At 48.3% G+C, this 22,872-nt stretch overlaps 1 protein-coding gene across 10 annotated transcripts in view; it reads right to left on the minus strand.

The window, feature by feature from the left end:
- Positions 1–11,942: 11,942 nt before the first annotated feature.
- Positions 11,943–22,872, minus strand: part of Kcnq2 (potassium voltage-gated channel subfamily Q member 2) — a 59,312-nt gene continuing 48,382 nt past the window's right edge. For 4 of the 10 annotated variants that reach the window (XM_028774030.1, XM_028774031.1, XM_028774029.1 and 1 more), the window contains 2 exons: positions 18,675–18,798; positions 17,264–18,148 (listed from right to left, as the gene is read on the minus strand). In XM_028774030.1, coding sequence (XP_028629863.1) covers positions 17,426–18,148; positions 18,675–18,798 — 847 coding nt within the window. In that variant the 3' untranslated portion in view covers positions 17,264–17,425. Of the gene's footprint in view, positions 12,566–15,847; positions 18,149–18,674; positions 18,799–21,566; positions 21,675–22,872 lie in introns of those variants that run through there. The other 6 variants (XM_028774034.1, XM_028774032.1, XM_028774035.1 and 3 more) reach the window with 4 other exon arrangements.

Genomic DNA, 22,872 nt, shown 5'->3' on the forward strand with positions numbered 1-22,872 from the left:
AAGCGATTAATAATTGAAGCATAAAAGAGAATTTTTAAAGAAATAAAAGGAGCACTGGCAATCTAAAGACAATGTAAAGTGATCTAATACAGTTATAATTATAGTCCCCATTAAAAAGGCAGGAAAGAATACCTGAAAAAAAAAATGATCCACCAGACTGGAGAGATGGCTCAGCGGTTGCAAGCACTGGCTGCTCTTCCAGAGGAATTCAGTCTCATAACTGTCTATGACTGCAGTCCCAGGGAGCCTGTTTCCCTTTCTGGCATCCATGAGCACTGAACACATGAGCAGGGAACACACGTGGTACACATACAAACACTAAAGGCAGCACCCGTATGCATAAAAGAAAAGTTTAAAAATTCAAGAATTTGGCAGTTTCTAGATTTTCAATACTCTCGATTCAATACCTTCCAAGCAAAAGGCATTCGTGTGACTCAGCCTACACAGATGCATCACAAACTTTTCACAGTCTACAGCAAAGAGAAAAATCTAACAGGAGTCAGTGAAATCGGTCACAAAAGCAGCCTGAGGTTGGGAAAGACAAGGTTAAAAACAAATGAATGAAGAACTAAAGATTTTTGTGCTGGAGACGAGGCTCAGCCGCTAAGAGCATTTGCTAGTGTTCGGTTCCTAGTACCCATGCTAGGCAGCTCACAACCACATGTAACTCCAGTTCTAGAGAACCCAATACCTCTGTCCTCTACTGACACCTGCACTCACATGCACATATCCATACACAAATACACACACATACACATTATTAAAATAATAAGAATAAATTTAAAAAAGAATGCCTTGAGAGATGCCTCCACGGTTTCTCTTACAGAGGGCCCAGGTTTGGTTCTCAGAACCTAACATCGTCTTACAACCCTCTATAATTCCAGTTCCAGAGAATCCAATACCCTTTTGTGGCATCTGTAGGTACTGCATACACATGGCACACTGGCATACATGCAATCAAATGTGCACACATAGAAAATAAATTTTTTTTAAAAAATTCCAAAAAGAATAGCAGATTCTTTTTTTTTCCTAATAATATTGTCATCTTGGAGAATGCATTCATCTTTCCATTTTCCAGGCTTCAGTTTCTTCCAGCAGTGTTTTTTGCTGTGAGAGTCCTACATGTCTTTGGTTAGATGTATTATTAGTGATTTTTGGCATCGGGAAAGACACCCCAGACTTCAGGTTCCTGCCTAAGATGGGGTTTACTAAATACATGTAACAGTTACCTTCCTACCACATTACTGTCACCAGGGCTAGATTGAAATCACACCACACGGAGATTCTCTCTAGTGAGGCAGGAGGAAAAAACACAAACTGAGGGGGAGATATTAAGACCACCTCTAACGTAAAGCTGTGTACCCTGAATAAGGAGCAACCAACAACCACCTCAAGCCAGCCTGCTCCTGATTGTCCCCAGACCTTCACACCACCATCTGCAAAAGGAAAGCCACTAATGGCCAAGTTTGAGGACACCCTCTCAGCGGTTGCTGTCCTCCACGAAGGACCTTTTCCATCCAAGAGCAATAGTGAGCAGGGAGAACACTCCAAGAAAGCAAAGCAACAACCGAATGCAGAGTGGATGGGACGTGACAGATGCTGGGACTGCCAACAGAGAACTTAAAATAGCTGTGTGTGATCTGTGGAGACAGGAGACAGCATACAAGACACTAAAAGTTATTCCAGCAGAGACAGAGCCTGTAAGGAAGTAAGATTCAGATGGAAATACAGCACCTAGGACAAAAAAAAAAAAAAGTGACTTCAACGCTCAGCAGATTCACACGGCTGGAGGAAGTGAGAAAAAAGCAAAGACAGGCCAAGGGCCGGCTCTAAACCAGAGCTCAGAGTCACATAAACAAGGAGAGCCATCTAGGGGAGCAGCGCCCATATTAACAATAGACTCCAAAACAACAGAGCCAAGAAAATCCAAGAACATTGGGATAAACACCAAAAGAACTGTGACCGAGAATGTCCACCTCAAAAATCTGAAAATCCAGTCTCAGTGGAGAGTGCTTAATGCCAAGCCTGATGATCTGACTTCAGTCTCTAAAACCCACATGCCAGAGAGAAACAAAACCCACAAGGTGTCCTCTAATCTCCACACATGTGCTATGACATCTGTAAAGACATATACACACATATGCATACACATACATATACACACATGCATACACATACATTTAGATACCACACATATGTACATATATGTACTTATACATGATACATACATGCACATACACACATACATGCACACACATATACACACATGCATACACACAGAAAGATGACACACATATGTACATGTATGTACTTACACACTTATACATGAATACACATGTACATGAATACACATATGAAATTTGTAAACATAAGAATGTATACACACACATACCATACACACATTCACACACACATATGTAGATACATATACACATTTAGATAGTGCACATACAGACAACAGAGAATCAAAGGTGTGAAAAACACTGAACTTGGAACAAGAACCCAGTGCAACGACTCCTTTACTGAGAAACAATGCTATCTGCCCAGAATTCAATAGCCAGCAAAATTATCTTTTATTAAGAAGAAAATCTCTCTCAGGCAAACAAAAGCATTGTCTCAGATCTTGTCCCCTAGACACACTGGGAAATTCTGGGAAGAGGAAATAATGGCCATAACAATAAGACCTTGGGTCCACACAAACAAACAAACCAGAAGTGATAGAAACCAGTGACCCTGAAGTCAGATTTATTTTTTTTCTTATTTCTATTTGCTTTTAAAAGATACTCCATCACCCAAAGGAAAAACAGAAGTAACATACTTCATGTTGTTAACATAGAAATGAAATAAAAACCATACAAAAACCCAAAGGAGGTGGAAGAGGAACTGAGGTGTTACAAAGAATTTCAGTCATGAACCTGACAAACCTGGGAAGAGGGAACTTCAGCTAAGGATTTGGCTCTAGAGGACTGCCCTGTGGGCATTGTCCATGGGAACGTTGTCTTGGTTGCTAACTGATGAAAGAGTTCCCAGCCCACTGTGGGCAGTGCCATTCCTAGCCTGAGCTATATTTTTTTTAAATGTAGCTAAGGACTGGAGAGATGGCTCAGTGGTTAAGAGCACTGACTGCTCTTCCAGAGGTCCTGAGTTCAATTACCAGAAACCACATGGTGGCTCACAATCACCTGTAATGGAATCTGATGCCCTCTTCTGGTGTGTCTGAAGACAGCAACAGTGAACTCATATACATAAATAAGTCTTTTAAAAATGTAGCTGAAAAAAAAAAGAGCCCTAAATATTACTATTCTAGACTTTATTATATTATAAAGCTAAAATTAAAAAGCTCTGTCCAGCTAGGGAAACAATCAGTCAAGTGAAGGAGAAAGCCAAAGAATGGGGGGGGGGTAATCTTTGACAAAAGGTTAGTAGTATCCAGAATATACAAAGAAATAAAAAAGTAAACAATGACCCAATTAAGAAACTCTATCACCAGGTGTGCCCAGCTGCTTGGATTTTAGTTGGTTCCAGATGTCCTCAAGTTGACAACCAAGATTAGCCATCACAGTATGTTACAAGAAAGAAAGAAAGAAAGAAAGAAAGAAAGAAAGAAAGAAAGAAAGAAAGAAAGAAAGGAAGGAAGGAAGGAAGGAAGGAAGGAAGGGAGGGAGGGAGAGAAAGAGAGAGAGAAAGAGAGAGAGAGAGAAAAGAAAGAAAGAAAGAAAGAAAGAAAGAAAGAAAGAAAAGAAAGAAAGGAAGAAAGAAAAGAAAAGAAAGAAAGGAAGAAAGAAAGAGAAAAGAGAAAAAGGCTTTCAGTTTGAGTGTGTGTATTGTGGGGAGGGGACAGAATGGGAGGAGTTGGAGGGAGAAAGAGAAAAATTATGTAATTCTATTCCAACTAAAAAAGTATTTAAATTTTTTAATTGAAATAAAAAGTAAGTTATCACCTGCATAAAGAAAGGGAGATGTGGGCTGGAGACATGGCTCAGCGGTTAAGAGCATTGACGGCTCTTCCAGAGGTCCTGAGTTCAAATCCCAGCAACCACATGGTGGCTCACAACCACCCATAATGAGATTGGATGCCCTCTTCTGGTGTGTCTGAAGACAGCTACAGTGTACTCACATACTTAAAATAAATAAATAAATCTTTAAAAAAAAGAAAAAGAAAGGGAGATGTTTAACATGAGCCAGGAAGCAGTGTTCCTCCATGGCCTCTGCTTCAGTTCCTACCTCCAAGTTCCTACCCTGGCCTCCCTCCCTGTAAACCAAATAAACCCTTCTCTTTCTAAATGGTTTTCAGCCTGTGTTTTCTTACAGCAGCAGAGAGCAAACTAGAATATGAAGTTATTTTCTACCAGACGTGAAGAGAGGGGAAAGAAAAGAAGCCAAATGGAATAAAAGCAAGCACAGCCAACAGAGATGGCAGATCTGACTTCATCAGTATCCATTGTCACAAGGAACGAGAACACAGAGATTGACATGTGGCACAGAACCTGAACAAGTAACTTGATACAGCTCTACTTCCAGAGATCTCATCACATGCCCCCCAGGAGCAACCCAGCTTTCAGCAAGGCAAACTGGATCCTTGGCTATGGAACAACCTATGGTCAGTTGAAAAAGCAGAACTCGCATGAACTGTGGTCTCATAATAATATACACATACATATATAAACATACACATGTATACATCATATACAAATGCATCATATGCATATACATATGCACATACATATACATCATATGCGTGTACTCATATAAACACACACATACATATACATACACATATATATCAATCCATATACATACATACACATATACGTCATATGCATATACATCATACACATATCATATACACATATACATATATGTATCATATGCATCTACATATGTACATGCCTATGCACATGCATATACATCAATCCATACACATATATATCACATACATATACATCATATACATATACATCACATGTCATACACATCATATACACATACACATATGCACTCAATTAAGCTAGATGAACTAGTGGCCCCACAAGAAGCCACAGAAGGAAAGCTTGAGGAGCATGAGTAAAATACTGAACTGAATCGAGACGAATATACAGAATGTGAGGGAGGCAGGTAATGTGGTGTTGAGAGGGAAAGACACGCATAGCATCTGAGACCTGCACATAACAGGATATAGTTCAATACGCAAACTGAGCTCTCACTGAAAGAAACTGAAAGGAGGAGAAAATTAAACCTAAAAGGAAAGGTAGAAGCAAAGATTAGAGCAGAAAGCAGTGAAGTTGGCAATAGAAAAACAACTCTCAATCAAATTAAATTCTTGTTGGGGCAGGTCTGGGCCTGGGACCCAAAGTGCCTCACCTAATGCCCCAGCAAAAAGAGCGGGCTGGTAGGTACTGAATGTATTCTAGTACCAGGGAAGGAAAGAACACAGACAGTCCTACCAGAAGGCAGCTGATGGGGGAGGGAAAATATGTGAGGAAAAAGGTGAGCTCAGATTTTACCAGAAAAAGGTGACCTTAACAGCACAGCGGGAGCTGTGGGAAGGAAAGGGAGCTATGTCCTCTGGGGGCCAAGTTCTCTGTGTCCACCAGGTTCCTTTGGGGGAATAGCAGTGGGCAGGTGTGAGCTATCCATCCTGTATAGCCACAAAGGACTGCCTGCCAGCAGCAGCAGCAGTGGCAGCAGCAAAGAAGTTAGCAGGAATCCATTCCAACGCAAATGTAAGACCCACGTGTGAGAGAAAAATAGCAGCTCTGAATGTCAAGCGTAGCCCCAGATGCAGCTGTCTGGCTCTGAGCAGGATTGGGAGCGCGGTCTGCAGCTCCCTGTGAGAGTCAGGCCTCTGTGGGCTGAGTGACTGCAGGGTGTGGTAAGTGAGATTTAGAGCACCTTATATCTGACAACTCCACCAGGAAATCGATGTCTACTTTCTCTGAGAGGAGCAGAAGACCAGGGGCCTTCCATCTAGCAGGGCTGTAGCTGGTAGTCAATACAACACTCAGCACAAGACTATACCTAATGTGAAGGACAAAGTTCATCTGATCTAAGGCTGCTCAACTGATCCCAGCCTTCACTGTTAGGAGAGAGGGTAGATCACAAGGAAAAGGTGTATTGACTCAAACCCTTTAAGTGGAACCTGGTGGCCTTACAAGGGCTCTCAGGCCCCTTTCTAGCTGAGTTTGGTGACCTGGGGTCATAGGATCAACCATGACAGGTGTCCTGTGGGCTATTGGAGTATACACAGTATAGAAGGGCCAGAACAATGACCCATGAGGATAGTAGACAGGACAAGCCAAACAGGCCCAGTGAGAAGAGTCCCAAAGCCATCAACTGGCCACACACTGAGCAGAGAATGCCAGGCAGCACCTAAAGCCAGGGCGGGAATTGCCAGGTAGTCATGCAGCAGATGCTCTACCGACGCCTCTGGCCACAGTCAGCCGAGATAGCGCCTCTCTCTGACATCTGTTCACAGGCTTGGCAGGCTCTGCTTAAGGTTCCCACTTCTAACTTCATGTGTGTGGTGCTGGAAACAGAACCTAGGACTTTGCTTTTTAAATGGGGAAGAAGAAAAAAAAAAGCCTTCCATTTCACCTTGGAACAGCAGATGCAACTCTAACTGGGAAAGGATTCTTGAGGACTCAGAGGTGTCCAGAATCTACCTAGCAACAAGCCCCCAACCCTGAACGCCAGGATCTGAACCTGCTTCGAGGGACAGGATCACAGGAAGAGGCCATTTGAAAGGAGATTACTAGAGCAAGGGTGCTCTCTGAGAGACATTACCTGAGAAGCACAGTGCCTGAAGGGCCAGCAGTGTAGTGCTTGAGAAGGCAGCACCATCTGAGGTCAGTTTGGAGGAAAAAGGACATTGTGAAAGAGGACAGAAAGAAGAGGCTGGGTCTGGACCCCTCCTTGAGGGGAAGATGGGAACCCAGCCAGGTGGAAGGGCAGCCTGATGGTACTGGAAGAAAATGACATAGGATTTGATGTTAATGTGTCAGCACCAGCCTGTGCCAACAAATCTGGGTTTGAGTAGCAACTGTGTGCAAAATACACAGGGGCACTGTTGACTTTGAAGTGTTCAGGATTCGTTTCTGTGGAAGCCCAATTGGCATCTGCTTAGTCAGCCTCCTACTCTCTCTTGTACAGGGTACAGGGTGCGAATACCTGAGACAGCTACTTAAAGCAAAACAGTGGCTTCCCTTCAGGGGCCCCAGGAGTGCAGAAATCCTGATAGCTGTTGTCCTGGACATTCTTGTTCCAATGCTCTGACTTCAGTTTCCCAGGCCCTGAATGAAGATGTTCGTGCTTTGGGTCCCATTGTTACATGTGCTATATGTGTCATCTGTGCTGGCGTTCTAGGAGGCCACAGTACCAGGGGTGGGTACAGGGCCAGCAACTCTGGCTGAGGTTCAAGCTGATAGGGAAGATATGAACAGGATTATATCTTTAGGCACTTACGGAACACCTGGAGATACTTTTAAAAGCAGCAGCAACAAGAAAAAACCCTCTTAGGCCCTGGGGGCAAAACCCCAAACCCTATTCCCTACTTCCAGTACTCAGTGCCCTGGCCTGCTAGGATCTGCATACTAGGCCAGGAACAGTTTTCTTTCCAGAGGTTGGACCACAAGGAAGTCAAGCAGGCTGACTCCGGAGGTTAGGTTTCTTTAAGACCAGGTCCTGTGGAGGAAGAATCCATGGAAGATGGGCCCAGTTGAGTCTTGTGGAGTTTAGGCTCTGTTGAGAGTTATCAGTGCTGGTATACACACTCCAGGGAGGGGCATATCAGGCAGGTAAGGGCTGGAGGCCCTCTGGGATAGGTTAAGAGTGTGAGCACCCAGAGTATGTATGACTCTGGACAATGAGAGAGAACAGACGGCAGGCCCCTTGTGATCACCTCAGCTCATCTGTCCTCTCATCTAAGGCTTGGATCTATTAATGAGGCTGGAGCCAGATCCTGAGGGGGGCAAGAGAATTTCAGGCTCTGTAACTCCCCAGAGTGAGATCCCCATGGTAGGTGTGGCAACAGCCCCTGGGGTAAATTTGCCTCCTCTGAGCATTGGCTCTGAGCATTGGACATCCATTGGCTCAGGCCCACATTATTTTCAAAGGCCTAGGTGTAAATCCCACCATCCAGGATCTGTCAAACTTTGAGACCTTCTGTAATCTACTACAATTACAAAGCTGGCAACTCCCATGCTTGCCTCTGGCTCCTGCACCCCTACTGACTGGTGTGGCTACACAAGCCTTGTCAGTCTGGCTGAGAAAGGTAGGAATGGGCAGGTATGCTCTGCCTGACTCAGGTTCAAGGAGTCTGGATTTGTCTGTTCAGAGCCCTTCAGGATCTTATGTGACAGGTGGTAGGAATCTTTGCCTGGTAAGCACTGCCACCTGGTGGCCTTCTTGGGCATTGCCTCAACTTCAACATTCAAAGTCATCCAGGACATTTATCCCAAAGAGGTACTGTCCCATAGTAGCCCTAGGGAATCATTCCCCAGCTGTCTCTAGACAGGTGACTCCCAGTGTACCTCAAACCATTTTGGCTGGTGGTTCCTTGCCTTAACATGGGCAGTTACACACACTGTGTCACATTTGTTCTGGTCAGCAACACAAGCTGGGTCCTTCAGATCCCACTAAGCCCCTGTGAATGTGCCTTCTCATGAAGGACCCCTCTTTCCAAGGTGATGGGCAAGTACCTAGGGGTCTCTGAATTTTGGGGTCATATTGTATCTTGCATAGATGTTTGATTTGTGTACAAAGGTTCACAAATACCCTGTATGTTACTTCAGATCTGTGGGATGTTGGTGTGACCACCGAAAGGCCATCTGAAGCAATTGTTAGTTCAACTCTAGATGAGGTCCCTCTGCTAAACTGATAAACTTGACCATGGATAGGAGGCAGGAGGGAGATGAGGTGTCAGGAGAAAATCACTGGCAGAGAAATAGACTTGGTGGATATATATGCATTGAGGAAATGCCTTATATAAGAATAGTGCAAAGATGCAGTGGTTTCTCCTCCAAGGCTAGATTCTTAGGGCCTTGGATGTCCCTCTGTGCTTACACACTGTTTATAAATGTCCTAGCTCACTGCCTCCCTAAGAAGAGCATCTCTGGGTGTCACCTGACCACAGGATTTCTTATATAACACAGTCTCAGGCTCAGTCTATGTGATGGCTATTCCTGGTTGTCAACTTGATTACATGTGGAATGAACTACAATCCAGAAATGTGAGGGCACACCTGTGATCAAGATCTTGAGGCTGGAAGACAGGTTTCTGACCTGGATCTTGACATAGAGATCTTGAGGCGTAGTGGCCATGAAAAGTTTAGGCCCAGGCAAGGTAGTACACGCCTTTAATCCCAGGAGATGGAGGCAAGCAGATTTCTGAGTTCAAGGTCAGCCTGGGACAAAGCAAGTTTTAGATTCAGGTGTGGTGGTACACACCTTTAATCTGGGCCACACCTTCTGCTGGAGGCCACACTAAGGACATTGGAAGAAGGAAGATTCTCCTTCGAATGTTTGCACTTACTTGCCAGCACATCTGTTGGAACCTAATTCTACAGAAGACAAGCTTAAACAACTAGCCTCATGGGATTCTTGGACTTCCCATTCACAACTGCCCATTGTTGGGTTAGTTGACTAACAGACTGTAAGCTATTACAATAAATACCCTTATTATATAAAGAGGCATTCCATAAGTTCTGTGACTCTAGAGAACCCTGACTAAGACAGTCTAGGTATCTGCTTCATATTCCTTACCACTGACAAGCCACTAAACCTTAAAGGGTCTTTAGCTATCTAAGGAACCCATCACCAGAGTGTGACTGTCTGGTGAGAGTGAAGATAGGGCATACCCCCAGAGTGTCCACAGCTTGGTCATCCTAGATGGAATTTGGCAGAATGCACTTGCCTGCTACCCTACAAGGATAGGTATACCACAGAAAGCCTGGGCAGGGCACCATGGCCAGAACAGGTTGCAGAGAGCCTGGGGTGGGTGTGGCTATAACCTGAGGAAACCACCTTTATGCTCTGATCTGTCTGTGGTCACTGGCTGACCCGCTAGTGTCTAACTCAACCATGTGGCTCTGATGTATAGGTCAGGTGTACCCAAAGGAGACACATGTTTATTGTCCCCAGTTATCTTTACCCATTCTCTTAATAACGGCCGCCTTCTAATTAGGTACTTGGTACCTAGTAGGAAGATTCCATTTCCCAAGCTTCTAAAAATGTAATAGCCTTACTACAGTGGTCATATTAAGGCAAGTGGAGTCCTCAAGGAGGAAGTCAAGCAAAAATAAGGAACAAGACAGCAGATACCCATATACTGGGGTGGGCTTCTCTGTGAACAAGTCTCATTGGTTATTCAGGGCTTCTCTGCCCATCACAGACAATGCCTAACTTCTAGTCTAATCCCACTGAGACCTCTAGGCTCAGAGGAAGGAGGTAGGTACCACTGAGATCAAGGTAATCGTGGCCAGAAAGAGGAGCACAGGACACTGGCTATGCCCAGGAAGACAGAAGCCAAATGAGTGGGGCCACTTAAACTGTTTCCAAACTCAGACTGATCATCATGGCTCAAAAACAGAGGGCTGTACTTGCACCCATCCAGTAAGCCTCACCATGTGTGCCATGAACACATGGCCCCCATAGACTCTCCTGAGTCCCTCCTGAATACTATGTTGCAAAGCAGAAGTAGGAAGTCTTGTCTAGATGTGCCAACAGCTCTGAGCACCTGTCTAGGAACAGCCACTGTCTGGAGGAGCTACCAAGCCAAGTTCAGTCTTTCTGCTCAGCTGCTCTCAGGTCTAGAGATAGCCTGTGGGGTGACAACACCAGATGTCAGGAGAACAAAACCCCAAACTTACAGGCCAGAACCCATCATAGGCAGGCTCTACCAAACTTCAGGCAGTGAACAGATTGGGTGAGTGCCCACCTACCCTGCACCTCCCCTTGCTGAGGTTCAGGGTAGCCAGAGGATAGGCAACGAGAGGTCTATGCAGGAGCCAGAGGAGGGATGAGGTGTAAAAGGAGAAGACCAGGTAGGCATTCAAGAACAGTAAAGTAGTCAGGATGACATCAGAGTCCAGGCTGTGTGCACACAAGAAGTCAAGCTTGGCCAAACAGATTCCCGCTGGCCCAGGAGTCACTCTGAAAACCAGCTCACTTGTTGAAGTGTATGGGGCTGGGTTGTCCCAAAGCAGAAGCATCTGTTGTCCCAGGATCCCACTGTCCTGACAATTGAGCTGAGGGTGAGAGCTTGTGCTGAGTAGGACTGGTTTCAGAGCAGATGTCTGGCATTTCACAGCCTCAAGTTTGTGGCTATTTGAAGGTGTCCCTTAACCGTCCTTGTAGAATGATCCCTGTTCCCTTCCCTTTGGGTATCATAACTATTGAAAGAATGGACCACTGGAATTGGAATTTCCTTCAGGATGCTGTGAGAAGGAAAAGCCTGAAGCCTGGTACCAGCCAGAGGAGGAATTTGATTTCACATATCATAACTTGACAAACTGTCTTGCAGGAGAGACTGGAGCTGACAGAATGATGGGCAGGAGGACACTTTGACCAAAACTGTTTGGTTACACATACTTCTTGCCCCCTATTTAAACATAGGCCTAATGGCAAGACACTGAAAATGGATTTGGTATATGGTATGAGTAGATTTCTGTATCTTCCCCATGTGGTCACACTGAATAAATCTTTGCTTTTATTCCTTCCTGACTGATTAGTCTATTGAGGATATGTAGCCGAGCCCAGGTTGTGAAGTTGAAAAGGACCCAACCTTTGACTCTAACAACTCTGGTTGTTAGAGCTCCAAGAAATACAGAGTCTGGGACTTAAGAGTCCCCAAGTCAAAGTGCTGGGTAGTTGTGCCTCCCCATCCTGGTCCCCAGCCCTTATACCAGCCAGCTGCCAGGAGACACAAGCAAATGAAGAGGCCAGTCATTCCAGATTGAATCACTGTGTTTTACTAAGTGCCCAGGTCCACTGGGCATCTGAATTTAGCCCTGTGGCAGCAAAACTTTCCAGAACCATCTGCATGCATCCCTCTGCAGGATTCTGCCCCAAAGTTCCCTGCGAGCACACGTTGGCCCGCCCACACGGCACACACATCATCCTGTTCGTGTTGAGTAAGTTAGTGTCTCAGCTAGTCCGTTAGAAAACTAGAGTTCATTCCCTGGGCATCTATCCCTAGAAGACAGCGTTGTGTGCAGATGGCGACTCGCTGGCCCGAAGGAGGAGGCCAGCCGCTGTGGCCCAGGGGCATGTACAAAATGGTTAGGGTGCACATCAGTATGAAGGCATTATGAAATATTCTTTGGAGCATGAACAAAAGTGCAAAGACAGCCAAAGGCAACAGCGCAGATGGGGAAGCTGCGGCCGCAGCTGCGGCCGGGGGACAGGACTGCAATGGGCAGGTGTGGACTGGAAGCGCAGGGTGTGCTGCACTGTATATGGAGCCATCCCAGGCAGATAGATGACGTCAAGGGGGTCACAGCTTTGAGCCCCTCCACGTGGGACTACTAGTGGCAGCTCATCATGCCAGCACTCCTCTCCAGTCGCAGGACCTGGAGGTGGAGTCCAGTGTCTGTATCAGGCAGGGGCAGGGCTGCCCTTGGTGAATTTCCCTCAACATACATTAAGGCAACAACTCTGTAAAAGCCGGTCCAGGTTGGATGTGCAGTACTAGTGATGTGCACTCCTGCCTGAGAATCCCAGAGACACAGCCTGGGGACTATCCCTTCTCTGACAGAGGGTTAGACACAGGGGAACTTCAGGATGGGTCGTGGGACAGACCCAGTATCCTTTGTCAGCCAGGGTACCAAGGCCAGCATCAAAGACAGAGCTCTGAACAAATGTAAAACCCAGGAACCTCTGGCTGTTTGCTGGGCCTCCTTCCTAGGGTGTAACCCTTTTTGTCTACCCCATTTCCTGGTGACCCCCAAGGCACGCTGCTGGAGCTACTTCACAGACAAGTAGAATTCAGCAAACTGTGGCCCAAATTTGTTCACTTCCAGGGACACTGAGCCCCCTAGGCTCCAGGACACGTGTTAAGCACATGTGAGGATTCCTCAGAAGGAAGAGGCACCTGGGTCTCCTCTAGAAATCTTCATTGCCATCTTAATACCTCCTCTGAGAAGCCCTTGCCTTCTTAGCTCAGCCAGGGCACAGTAGGAGCCTAGGACAGCCAGACAGACTTGCCTGCAGACTTTTCCTGGACCTCTTTCCCCAAACCCTATATCCTGTGCCCTGGGAGGTCTCAGGGGAGAATACTGACCTCTCTGCTCCAGGGAAGCAGATGCCACATCAATGTTTGATTCCAGCCCATGTGAGCCTGGACTTCAGAGGTACCCTGTATAGATTATCTACTCTTAACTCCAACCTACCCTGTTGGGATACAAGATGCGCCAGACACCTCTGAGCCCCTACACAGTGGGCCCCACTGTTCAAACGTTTTTCATGTTTATTTCAAGAGGGTGTGGCCTCAGGGAAAGGCCTAAATGTTGTCCTACACATGTTGGGATGTGAGCCATGGGCAAGAGCATTAGCCTCTACTCTGTGCACTGCTTACAGCTGAAAGACACAAACTTCAGGGTGTCAGAACAGCATCCCTGTCCCAGATTCTTACCTCTGGGGGAAAGTCTGAAGATATCTCTGGGCTCAACTCTTTCTACAAAAAAGCAGGGTGTCCTTCACAGTGCCCCTGATATAGGATAAACCCAGTAGGGGAGGCAGAAGGCAGGGTGACCCCCTCTTCCACATTCTGAATCTGGAGCCTCCAGCTCGAGGGGAGGAAGAATCTTAAACCAGTGAATTAAAGGTGGAAGGTGGTCCTGGATGTATATCTCCTATGTCTAGGATCTGAGGATGACTACGGTTTAGAGTTTCCTCCAAGGAGGCCCACGTAGTGTCTATCGACTCTCCAGCTTCTAAATGGGGCTTTCCAGTGAGGTCCCTAAATGTGAAAGCATAACCAAGAGCTAGCTTACAACCTCAAATGAACACGTGGTCTGCCAAGACCACAGGTAAGACAGCAGATGGGCCCTCACCCCAGGTATTCTGGCCCTGTTAGACAAGAGTGCACTTTCTGGAGGCTACAATCGAAAGGGACAGAAAGTTAAGCCAGGAAATGCCAATCACAGCCTGGCACAGTGAGGCAGGCATGTGTACAGGAGGGCATTGGGAAATGGCCAATACCAAGATTAACCCAAGGCAAAGACTGGTCTGGACCTCAGTAGGAACTAGAACTCCCTTCACCCTGACCTAGCCACACCCTCTCAGTACCTGCAGACAGCCACCATTTAGTACAGAGAAAGGGCAGTGAGGGATTCAATGGTCTGTAGGTGGACTCTACCTCTGTTGCTCGGAAGTCCCAGATAACCAGGACTCCTACCCCAGTCAGTGTTCAACATTTTAAAACATTCACCATTAATCCCTGTGCACCCTGCCTAAGCAGCTTCCATCAAGAAGAGCTAAAGAGAAAAAGTGTGTATGTGTAAAGAGAGAAAGAGAGAGAGAGAGAGAAGCCTACATGTATGTGTGTACATATTATACATACAGGTTACTCATACATGTGTGTTCATATATGTAAATAATCAGGTATAAAAGTGGGTACCTGCTGTATTTGCAAATGTCGAATAGGGTGCAGCCTATATGTTCATATGTGTGTTCGTGTGTGTAAATTTATGTGTAAATGTTATGTGTGGTCTGACAAACTGTGTGTGAGCTTGCATTTGCAAGTATATAACAAGGAATACATCTTTGAAAGTATATTTGTATGTATACTTGTGTGTGTGTATATATATTTGTGTGTGCATATGAAAATGTGGTAAGTTTTGGTGTGCACTTATGTGAATGTACATGTGTGTCTAGCGTATGGGCCTGTGCTGGTGGGCATGTGAGGAAATGCGTTGGGACAAATGTTTTCTGAGGAAAATTTTGCCATGGGGCAGCTGCTGGCCTTCAGTCATACTTGTTCACGTGTGCACCCAAGAAAGTGCACAGATTTCTTGTCGGAGCCTTCAGCCTCCATCCTGTCCTGCTTCTCTGTGGGTGGAGATGCCAGGGCAGTGGACATTTGTGTTGCTTAAGCCTGAATCTGGGTCCCCTAAGAAAGGGCTTGGTCATCTCCCACATCAGGGCTTTCGTGTCACCCTTTGAGATACACTCCCTTCCTCTGTGTAGCCAACACTGCAGACTTGACCAGCGTTCCTCATTTGCAGAGAAGGTTGTATCTCCTTGTCTCTCTCTTGCTGTAACCTAAATAAGGACTGATAAATTCTGTGTGACCAGGGTTTCTGGGAAAGGGGTGTCTGTCCACCTTCTTCATCCCACAAAACTCCAGTTCAGGTTACTCCAGGCTTTGGTATCCATGGCAGCTATGAGGACAGGACTTAGAGCCATGTATGAGGCAAGACATGCTGTATGGAGCATATAGGACAGAAGCAAACCTCTCTCCCACATCCCCTGAAGCTGAGATTGCTACGGTCTTCGCAGGTCTAGGGGAGGAGTGCTCTGGCTGTTGTTTGTCCAGGCAGATGTGTTTGTCCCTCTGCTCTAGACTCTTTCTGTCCTGACACGGAGAGGGAGGAGTAAAGACCCAGGCTCAACTCACCAAGAGAAGGCTTGTGAAAGTATAGCTACTCTTCCTGTCTACATCACCTGCCATTCCCATATAGAAAGAGACATCTCTCATACCAAGAAATTCTCGACTACAGTGCTGCCTTGGAGAACCAATGTGCACATATTGGAACAAACACAGACAGGCTTCCAGCTAGGATCCTAGCAGAGGCACCCTGAGGTGAGATCCTAGTAGCCCTGACATGGAGGACTTATAGATTACAGCAGACAACAGACATAGCTCTCCAAATACCCAGGTCCCTGGCAGAGACATGACTCAAGCTCTCCTCAGGGCTGGGGTACCTCCTGCTGAACACAGGTTCCCCCCACGAGCTGCCTCTACCCCTGCCAGACCACACTTTTCAAAAGGTTGGAAGAAGTAGATAGAGCTCTGTTCAGGCACGAACTCTATGGTACTTGCCCTCACTGACCAGAAAAGCTGAGGGCAAGTGACTCTGGGGCCCCCGCCCCGAAATGTTATCATTCAATGCCAGGCACCTCTGGGCCAGATATTATGGGGCCACAACTGAGGGCTCTATTCTACCTTGTCTCCCTCTAAAGCTGACTGTTGGATGGTCCAAGATGCCCACTCACAGGATGGACAGAGATGACTCCTCACCAGAGTAGAGGACAAGGTGTTTCCAATTCCTCAAACACCAAGGGGCCACAGACCAGGGACCTATTAGTGGATAAATGACTGGATGGCCAGCTTCTGTGGGAAGGATCCTTGACCAGGCTCAAAGGCCATGCTCTTGTGTAGAAAGAGCTGGCAGTTTGAAGACGTCATGTCATTTAGCCCTGCCTGAATCTGTAGAGCCAAGGGGGCAGCAGGCAAGGAGGTGCCCTGGCTAAGGACCATGCTGGTCTGCTTTATCTGGTGGTTCTCTTGAAGTGCTGGCCGCAGCCTGGAGGCCAGCACCACACCAGGAAAAGAGCAGAGGCCATGAAGTGTCAACTCATACCTCCTGAGCTACAGTGCCAGGGATGAGGCAGCCAGAACCTGCTGAGGAAACCCTTTCAGAAAAGTCTGCGAGTTGAGTCTTCCCCTAAGAGATGGAAGTCAGGGGAGTCTAAGGATTAATTCTAAGCTCCAAATTGGTCCCTAAGGCCTCACCCCTTCCTCAGCTCCAGGAAAAGGGTCATGACCTAAGGATGGCTTCCATGGAAAGATCCACATAACCTGGAAGAGGGAGGAAGACGTTGGCAGCTCTCTAGCTAGGTTACTCAGGGGTGAGGGGCATCACCCAACCACACGCAAACAGTGGGCCTGGTAATGCTTTCCTGGGGCGGTCAGGAATGGAGGGGTAAACAGTTAGCTGTGGGGGTGGGCCATTTCCAGCAACCTACTATACCCCTGAGCTACCAGCCTAAACTGAGAGACCCATAGGCCTCAGGACTGGCCATCAGCAGTAGACAGGCCTGTTCCACGACTACCGCCCACGTACTTGCCACACCCTCACTCACAGGTGCTAACCATCCCGCTGTCCCTCCTCACTCACAGGGCAATATGTCCCCCAAGAAGACTAGGCAGGGCTAGCTTTGCTGCCATAGGTAGCTCCCAGGGCCTCCAGGGCCCGGCCTCAACCTCCCTTTCCTGGTTGGAGAAGAACTATAAAATGTTACTGTATGTGCTAAGGAGCCCTGCCTCATCTCCACTCCACATGAACCCTGAGAGCGAGATCCCATGAGCATCCTCACAACCCACACTACTCTATGTCACTTTGTCACTTTAAGAAAGGCCCTGAAACTCCAGTTATAAAACTGAACAAGAGTGGGCGTGGCGTGGGGGCCGGCAGCCCAGCCCAGACTCACTTCCTGGGCCCTGCCCAAGCCACATCTCCAAAGGGGCCCTCACCAGTGGCAGAGCGTGGGGGTGGCCCACACGGTGTGCAGAGGTCTGAGTCTGTGTCAGACTCCCCCTCTGCAATGTAAGGCCTGACCTTGGCGCACGGCGCCACAGCTGCATAACAGCTGCCCAGGGCATCCAGGTTCTCCTTGGACTGGGAGATACTGAAGCCGCTGAAGGAGCGCTCCAGCTCCTCGTGGTCCACCGAAGGGATGGAGATGGACGTGTCGCTATCCCGCAGGGCAGCCTCAGAGGGCCTGCAGGCTGGGGTGCCCTCCAGCCTCAAGAACTCGGTACTGGCTCTGTTGCCCCCACCGTAGGCAGACAGTGACCGCTCGTGTGCAGGGGGTGGTGGGATGCGTACCAGTGAGCCGTGGTCTCCCACAGGGGAGGTGCCATGGCGCTGGTGGCTCTGCTGCCATGAGGTGGATGGAGGACACTGGGCAGGGGGGATAGCTGGGGGTGCGGCGTAGTTCCTCTGGCCCGTAGAGCTGGTAGAGCGAACGATCTTAATGATACAGCCATGCTTGTCTGCATGGTCGCGGCTGTCCTCTGGGCTGTGGTAGGGTGGTGCCGGCTCAGGCTCCTTGGCCCCAAAATAGGCCTCTGTCTCTGCTGGTGGGATGCCCATCCTCTGTGTATAGATGCTCACCAGGAAATCTATCTTCTTTTCCATGGACAAGACCTGCAAGAATGGCAGCTGCTGGGCTGGGCTGGGCTTTTGAGAAGACCCAGGATGTACCCAGGTGAAAGGGGGCAGAGGAAAGGACCCCAGAGCTGCCCTTCCTCTACCCCAGACTGCATTAGCTCAGACTCTGAGCTTACTGGCCAGCTCATAGAAGGGTCTCCTGTGGTCTCCTAAGCAACCATTTCCCAGAGAGTCAGGATGGGAAATGGGGGAAGGGGAGGCAGGGGATGAAGGCCACGTACAACGTATGGCAAGTTCTACAGTGATTGCTCCTCCTAAAGGACCCTCAAATGCAAATCATGACTAACAGTTACCCCTCTAGGCATTTCCAATCTCCAGATACTGACTATGAAAAGAGGAAGACTGCAAGATCATAGGATTTCACAGGGAATGGGGGGCATCCCGCACAGCTCTGCCGTCTCCTGCTGCATCTACCCCTAGACCTTGGTTGCTCAGCTACCGTAGGTGAACTAAATAAGACTGGGAGACAGCAGAGGCCATTCCCCTCCCAAGCCTCTCCCACCTGTTTCTCCACCTTCCCAAGCCGTCCCATCATGCTGGGGTCTTCGGGCAGCTCCGTCTCCGCTGGGCCTTTGGTGCGGTCCTTGTCCGTTATTGTTGGGCCCCGCCCCACAATCTGGTCCACTCTAGCAGGAATAGAGACCCAGCCCCCAAGTATGAGTTTGAGAGGGTGTGACCAGGCCCCTGCCCCTTCTTCCTGGGCTAACCCCACAGCCCCCCAGATCTGGGCTCCAGGCCCTGTCCAGAGCCGACCGGGGGGCAGTAGGTGCCAGTCAGATGGACACTGGTGCCTCATGATCTTAGGCCACCTCCTGATACCTTGGGTCCTGTTTCCTATCTGTTCCATTCCCGTGGGATCTGGCACATTAACAAGGAGTAAAGGGAAATGTCTCCCCAGGGCCCACTCCCCACTCTTCCCTGGCACAGCTCTACTCTCATCAGTCCTGCCTCATAGCTATTCCTAGGCCTTGACTGGTCTCACAGCAAACTGAGGCCCAGGGGATCAGAGGTGGTTGGTGGGCATCCAGCCAAGGAACCAGAGTAGGAGAGGTTGTGTCTTTATCCGAGTACCCCACTCCCAGACAGCTTTACTCCAACATTAATGTGCCACGGCGTTCCTTGGACCCCAACGGGTATGACAGGGGCAGTGTTAAATGTCTGCAGCGAGGACAACAGAAGCAGTGAGTGTCAGCTCCATGCATCAGGACAAGGGAGAAGGAAACAAAGGCCACATAGGAAACTGCCAGAGTACAACCAAGGGAGAGATGAGTCCTGCCAACAGGTCTTTGTGAAGTTGGGATTGGGGTGGTATGTGCACACGAGGGTGCTGATGCATGCAAGTGTGCTGCATGTGTACTCACATGTGGTCATGTGCTCACACCCATGTGAGTGAGTGTGTGCACTTGTAAGTGTTGGGCAAGATGAGAAATTCAACTGAGATGATCAGTAAAGACGCCATAATACCAACAAGAAGGGAAGGATCAGGTTCCTCTGCCAGCGTGGCACCAGCAGATCCATGATGTGTTACGCATGTAGGGCTGTGGCAGGGCTGGTGAGTGTCACAAGAGTGAGCATGGATCCAGATCCGCAGGCCACTTAAAAATAAAGAACCTGTGTAGAGCCCATAGGCCCAACACACCCAGAGTATGCCTGAGTGAGGGCCCTCCTCCCCCCCCCCCCCGAGCTGAGCCGTGTGGCTCAGACACGGAGCACACTCCAGTAGGCACGTGTCAGCAGGTTCCCCCTCTACTTTCTATAAACTGGGATGCCCTGCCTGCTTTTGTGGCAACTCCGGAGGAAGGATCAGGCTTGATCAGCCAGAGGCAGCCTCTGCATGCTCCACTGGGCTCATGCTGGGCTCATGCAAAAGAGGGTGGGAGGGTTGGCAGGAGGGACCTTCTGGCTCCAAGCAGATGTTGGTGGCAATGGTAAGGGAACAGGTTCCCTGATGTCCCAGTGTCCACATGGTCCAGGCACAGATGCACAGCCCCTTCACTCCTGCCACATGACGAGCCGTCTGCCTGCTGGACCTTAGGATGGGCCTCAAGTTGCTTCAAGGTAGCCAGGCAAGAGTCCTCTAAGGATCTTGTACCACCTCCTTCCCCGAGGTGTTCAGGCTGGGGCATCAGATTTAATCCCCCAGATGCTTCTCACCTCTTGAGTTAAGACCTTTCCTGTGTGTCTGTAGCTGCAACATAGGAGGAGGCTGAGGGGGTTCTGAGATGGATGGGGCTTTCCCAGCCCATGGACTGGATGATCAGCTGCCATAACTGGCAGCAAGACCCACGGGACTAAATGGACCTCAGTTGTATTGGCAGATAGTGTCACAGACCACTCTTTAGTCTGGATGTCATCTGATCATGAGCTGTACCTGCTCCCTCAGAGTCCCTCTCTCATGAACTGATATGCTCATCATATTGACCTTTGACCTCATGAGCTACAACCCTGGCCCAAGGAGTGGACAGATGCTATACCTGCCAGTTCCAATTTTCCAAATTCTCTGAGCTTCCCAGCTTCTATCCCCAGCTGACAGACAAGTGTCTAACTGCCTTCCCTGTGTCTGCTCCTGAGAAGTTTACTTTTCCTGAACAATCATGCCTGCCAGAGGGAGACAGGGAATTATATGAGTGGTCCCAGGGTAGCCAGAAGATCTTGAAGCCTATATTAACCATGTCAGAACTGGCTTTTGCCATCTGACTGTTTCCTGGCTCCATTCTGCCATCCATCAATCAACTGAGTGGCAGGGTAAAGTGGGCTGTCATCTCTTATCAATGACATCAATGATAGTGACAATTTGAAATGACACCAGAAATGACAGAGCCAGCATGGTGCTGGAAGTCCTGTGGGGATTTTCTTATTTATTTCTGGGCCCCGGCAATGCCGAGAATTGAACCTAGGGCCTTACATATATCTGGCATGTTACCCTAGGCTAAGTAAGCACAGACTAGTGCTTTAAAGCTCAGCTACATCCCCAGACTGCACACATTCTTCAGGCAGGTGCGTGTTACATCTAAGGAAGGGGACCAGGGGAGCACCTCCATCTGCTTTTATCTATTCAGAGCCAAGGTCAGGACCTTGTACATGGTGGTCGCCCTAGGAATGAGCAGGTGTGAAGAGCCTGAGCTGGCCAAGCTTACAATGCCATATATCCATTGAGGTCCTCTACTTCAGCAGCCTTAGCAGATGTCATGGAGAAATCCATGGAAAGGCAATCCCTGTAGATGGAGGACTCAAGGCACTGCCTACCAGCCCCTAACATGCCCTTTAGGAAGAGAGAGAACCTGAATGTACCCTGCCTTATAGGAAGAAAAATGCAAGATGCTGCCATCATGCGGCCTAGAGCAAAGGGGCTGGCCATTCACAGACAGGGTGGGAGGAGGCAGTGCATCCTAACCTAGGTGAGTATTGGGGTGACTCTCTCGAAGGGGCCGTGGGTCCTTTGGTAGGGTACTTCTTGTGCCGGGGAGTTGAAGGGGGTGGGGGGCCCACAATCATATCTATCCTGGCAGCATAAACAAGAAGAGAGACACCAGCAGAACACATCATAAACAACTCAAGGCGAGTTGCTGGACATGCAGAGAAACAAGGAACTTGACAACAGTGATTCTTCTGAAAAACATACTCAAAACAGAATGGTGCACCCACACTTTGGCCCTCACATCTGCCAAGCTTTCCCCACAACCCAAGCACTGTCCAGCCTGCCCGATGGACCTCAGGTAGAATACAGGATGGATTGGTGCTGAGAACTAAGTCCCAGAAAGGGACTCCGCAGCTTCAGAGCAACAGGACTCTGCATCGGAGGCCAGAAGCATGAATCCTCATCAGCAGTCTGTTTTGTCTGTTTCCCAGACAGAACGAGAAGGAAAAGGGAACTGTGGAGGGGAAGAGGTTGTGGAGCAAAGAGTTGTGCGGATGGACATGAGGCTGGACTAGAGACTAGGCATTCTCACTCACCCACAAACAGCACATGTACAGCATCTACTCTGGGGAAGCCAGTAAGAGGCTCCAGCCTGAGCTGTACTACATCTCCCTGACCTTCACTTATGAGAGCACCTCATGGCCTAGAAGCCCTGCCCCTGACATTGGCCATAGCTGCAACTTTCTGTGAGTCCCCAGGCTGTCTCTAATGTCCTTACCCTCTACCTACCCAAAATCCATGGTCCACTTCCAGGCTTTAAGAGCAGGGTGTGTCCCACCTTGGGAGATAGGCCCTCACAGTAGTCACACTCACGTGTGTGAATGATATCTGTGGTTAAGGGTATGTGCCTAGGAACATGGGAAGCGGGGGCAGGCTGGAAGAGTTGTGAACATAGGCTGTGCACACCTGTACACTCCTGCAATTGGGGAATGCACAGTTGCATGTGTTGTGCATCTGAGGGTATGTTCCTGTGAGCATGTTGACAGTGGGTTCAGACAATCGTGGACATGGGTCTGTATGTGTACACCTGCACATTTTGAATGCATGCGTGTGAGGGTGGACTCGGGCCTTACTCATGGGTATACAATGCATGTATATATAACTTCTGGAGTAAGCTATTCTCACACACAGATAATCCAGTGGTTGCTTTGATGTGCTTCCTACTCAAAAAGTAGAACCCCACTACAAGGAAGCAGATAGTGTATCTAGGAGGAACAGTTCCGGGGTCCCTGGTCACTGCCTAGCAGCGCCCACAGAAGCCCTGTGTTTTCATCTTGTCACA

This window comes from Grammomys surdaster, unplaced genomic scaffold, assembly GCF_004785775.1.
Source record: "Grammomys surdaster isolate TR1022 unplaced genomic scaffold, NIH_TR_1.0 238, whole genome shotgun sequence".
Lineage (NCBI taxonomy): Eukaryota > Metazoa > Chordata > Mammalia > Rodentia > Muridae > Grammomys > Grammomys surdaster.